Here is a 4206-nt window from a genome sequence, read left to right on the forward strand (position 1 = left end):
TCGTGTTAGAAAACTGAAAATTTTAAAATGAAACTAATGATTTGTAATAAAAAGTCTGACAGTCTAATTACAGTATTGCATTAATTATTATCTTATTTCAGCTCTGTTCCTCTCACAGCTAATTCAGATCTGGGTTTTGGTGTTTTTTAATCCCCATTGACACTGATTTTGAGAGGGAGAATGTACTGGGGAACGATACATAGAAAATCAAGGAATAAAAATTGTCAGATCGACAGTTGATTTCTAAAATGTTGCCTTGAACATGTTCATAATAGAATGCAAGTTGTTCTGTTTAAATGTGGGTCTTCTGGTGAGCATAACACCTGCATACTGTAGAATACAACTGTAAACATCTTCCATTTCTGGATATGTACTAAGTAGCAGTCATTAATTCAGAAATTCATGCCCTGTGCAGCTAAGTTGGTACGTCATTGATGCATTTTACATTCTGAGTTTTATTTTTTCTCTCAATGTGTGCAATTCTTATAAGGATTAAGGTGTAGATTGATGTCAGTGCTACAGTGTAGCTTCAAGACTGCAATTTGAAACTACTTTAGAAAAATACAGTTCTTCAGACATAGTGAAGCTGAAGTTGAATGGAAGTCCTATTAGTGGTGAGTTACATGTAAATATTAATAAGGGAAGAGTTCATAGCAAATTGGGAAGTTGAGCATGATAATTTGCTGAAATGATGTCTGTCTTGAAGATATGCAGATGCAACAATTTTCTGTTTTTATTGGAACTTTTAAGTGGTGCGGAAGGTGCCCGGGTTAGCTTTTGAGCAAGAAAGTGTTTGGAAGTTTTGGCAAATAGCGTTATAATGGATGTATGGTAATGAAGGGAGTTAAGATGAAAGGTGAACTGGAGTGAGTGACTGTTCAGTCATTTAGGCTAGCCTAGTTGCACGCTTTAGTTGTTAGACATCTCAGATTACATTGCCTTAGTTCCTGCCCTTGTTGGCTTTCTTCACATCTTAAAAAAGTTCTGGGAATTAGTTTCTGACAGTTTGCTTTGTTTTCCGTTTTCAGGATGCTTCCTCTGCAGACATTCGGAAAGCATATCGGAAGCTGTCGCTGATTTTACACCCAGACAAGAATAAAGATGAAAACGCAGAAACACAGTTTAGGCAAGTAAGTGCAGTATGTGGCAATAGGAGTTTTAGGGAAAACAGAATCAGAATTTTTTATGATAATGTCATTTTAATAAGAACAGTGGTGCACCTTTGAAATGACTAAGTTCAACATCGAATTACATTTTTACTGATGTAGCTAGATTAAAAACAAGTACACATTTTCAGAATTGACTTGTTAAATAACTCAGATTTAGTATTTACCTGTATATTAAAAATAATTTGAACATAATATTTAGACTTATACTCTTAGGAGGAAAATATGTTTTGTGCTTTATGTAAGAATGTTCATAAATAGTCTTTTCAAAGAGGTAGGGAAAATTTCTGATCAGTTCTTAATGCAAGTCATATGTAGGCACAATTTAATTAAAAGAGTTAATTTTAATTTTTGAATTTTTGCCTTTTGAATCTTTTCAGAGTGAAACCATGAGACTATTGGAATTATTTCTGTCTTTAAAAATATAGTTCTGATGACTAAATTCAAGCTACTTAATTTCAGTAAGATGTCTTTAAGATGAAACAAATGATACCTTTTATTTTTAAGGTGTAACTGAGACAAGACTCAGTTTGGCAGTTAGGAGGAGGGAAGAAAAAAATAAGTCCTTTGCAGGAGTTGTTTGTGTATCTGATGACACTTCGTGTATGAATATCTCATTGTTTCTTTTGCATACTGAGTTTACTTTTTAGTGTTGTACGGAAAATTGAAAACTAGCAAAGGGCATTAGTTGGCAACTGTAAAATATAATACTGCTATTCAAACTTTATGAACTCAATCCTAAAGTCAACTCTTTTGTGTGGGGTTTTTTTTTTCTTTTTCTGTTTTTGTTTTAGTTGGTGGCCATCTATGAGGTTTTAAAGGATGAAGAAAGAAGGCAGAGGTAAAATAATTTGCACAGGTTCTTAAAACATTCATGTCAGTGATATATTGAAGTCCTATCTGACTTAACTGTAACTCAGATTATTTTTTGCATGATTTAAGTTTGTAATTCCTATGTAGCTGTTTAATTAAAGACTGTATGTGTCTTAAAGGGGAAGCTGGTGTGTATTTTTGTGTGATGTACTGGTTATTCTCCTTTAAAACTAGTATTTGAAAGAATTTTAAAAGCTAGCTGTTATTTGACCTATTTTTTTAACACTTAATTTATATCACTTTTTGGTGAGTTGTGCCAATTATCATTGGTTTTTATTAAGGCTCTGGTTGAAAATATAGGCCACTGATTCAATTGTCAGTCATATCTCAGTATATCAATAAAAGGTTTGTTGCATGATATTTAGGGATTATTTCCAGTGCAGGTCTTCTTCAACACTGTTTTCTGTTGCTTACTTCATTGTTTCTTATTTGAGTTGTATTATCTATCATACTGTAAACTTTGATGTGCATAGCCTACTTTTTTTTTTTTTAAGATTTTTTAATTGCCCTTGCTGCTTCAGGAGCAGGTCCAGCAGTAGCTGAATGGGATAGAATTAAGAACTGAAAACCTAGGGCTGATCTGCTTTCTGGAAGACTGTTTTGAACTTTTTTTTTTTTTTTTCTTTAAAGAGGATGTCCATTTAAACTGATGATTGTCAGGAAAACTGGACCAATGAAGGAGTTTTGCTTTTAGTTGGAGTGCTAGTAAATCATCTTTCAGTTTACGAATCTTTAAACAGGGCTTCACAAGGCATTCCTTGAAGTGTTTTTGGCTTTGTAGATGTCTTGGCAGGAGTCCAAGTTTTATAGTACGGATTATGTACTTTTTGATAATTCTGTCTGGAAGTGAAAGTACATGAAAATGTACTTCATAGAAGTACTTTTGAAAATTTGTATTTTTGCATTGTGAAGTTCTACTCAAGGAAAGTAAAAAAAAAAATTTAAAAAAAATTGTTAGTTAAGTAGTTTCAGACCACTTGAAAAGTGAGTTATCCCTAAAATTTTCCCACCTTTTTGTTTATAACGTTGTTTATGTACACTTTGTGATGTTACTTCTCTGGAATTTAGTTACAGCATGGAACTTAGAGGAATTTCCTTGCAACTGTAACAGCATCTTTTTGCATGGAACTGTGTGATGTAGTAGCTTGTAAAAATTACTTTTTTATGCCTTGTGTATGTTATAAATGTGACTAACTTACCCAACTTGTTTGTGAGAATATTGTTCATTAGTGCAGCATAGTAATTACAATGAGAAATTAAAGCAGCAGTAGGTTGTTCTAGCTTAGATTGATTTCATTGTAAATAACTTTTTTTTTGTACGTAGACAATGTCATATTTTTCTTGCACAGTGTGGATGTGTGGTTGATATTTCTTCTGTAGTTAAATAGAAATGTAGCAGATTAAATATTTACTTACCTTCAAAGAATTTTCTAGAAATAATATGCAGAGTTTAGAAGTAACATATAGAGCAGCAGAGCTATATGGTCTCATTTCTTTGAGAAAACCTTTATTGATCAGATTTGTTACACAGTCTGATGAAAAACTCTCAGCTGAACTTGCAGAGGGAGGGTGGTCTGTCCTGGATCCTGTAAGGCATTGTTGTCGCATGATTTAAAACAAGTAAGTGTGCTAGGAGCTGCCTCCTCTGTAATATTGTTTCTGATGTGAAGTAACACATGGGTTTATTGCAACCATGCTGCAAAGGAAAGTGAAGAGTGGTTGCTTTTTGGGATCTTCCCGTGTTGATACTTGGCTATGCATTGTGTGAGGTGATAGACCTAGTGGAAGAGGATCAAAGTTTACTATCATGCCTGTGCACTGGGGAGACACTATGCTGCACCCTTTGTCTCTCTCGGGGCTTATCAACCCGGTTTTATCTCGATTAGCAAACTTGGGTCTGCTGAAACAAGGCTTTCTGACAGATTTCCCCCCCACCCCTTGGCAGTGTGGTAGTTTTTATTTCTAAAGTAACTCAAAAACCTTATGGGATTAGATGGAAATTAATTTAATTTCTTACAAATTAGTTAGTGAGGAATTCTGTCAGTTTAGCTGTGAATCCCTTCACAACTGGATACCTAAATGTTTTGGGGCACAGGATTACACCACTTCGAGAAGAGTGAACTGCAGGATTCTGCTTCTGTACAGTGAAGTCAACCATACCCGCTCT

At 34.3% G+C, this 4206-nt stretch overlaps 1 protein-coding gene across 1 annotated transcript in view; it reads left to right on the top strand.

Moving 5' to 3' along the window:
* The first annotated feature begins 820 nt into the window (after positions 1–820).
* Positions 821–4206, top strand: part of DNAJC1 (DnaJ heat shock protein family (Hsp40) member C1) — a 72374-nt gene continuing 68988 nt past the window's right edge. The window contains exons 1-3 of the mRNA XM_010165861.2: positions 821–826; positions 1029–1130; positions 1961–2007. Coding sequence (XP_010164163.2) covers positions 821–826; positions 1029–1130; positions 1961–2007 — 155 coding nt within the window. The remainder of the gene's footprint in view (positions 827–1028; positions 1131–1960; positions 2008–4206) is intronic.

The sequence above is a fragment of the Antrostomus carolinensis genome, unplaced genomic scaffold (genome assembly GCF_000700745.2).
Source record: "Antrostomus carolinensis isolate BGI_N321 unplaced genomic scaffold, ASM70074v2 scaffold11034, whole genome shotgun sequence".
Classification (NCBI taxonomy): Eukaryota; Metazoa; Chordata; class Aves; order Caprimulgiformes; family Caprimulgidae; genus Antrostomus; species Antrostomus carolinensis.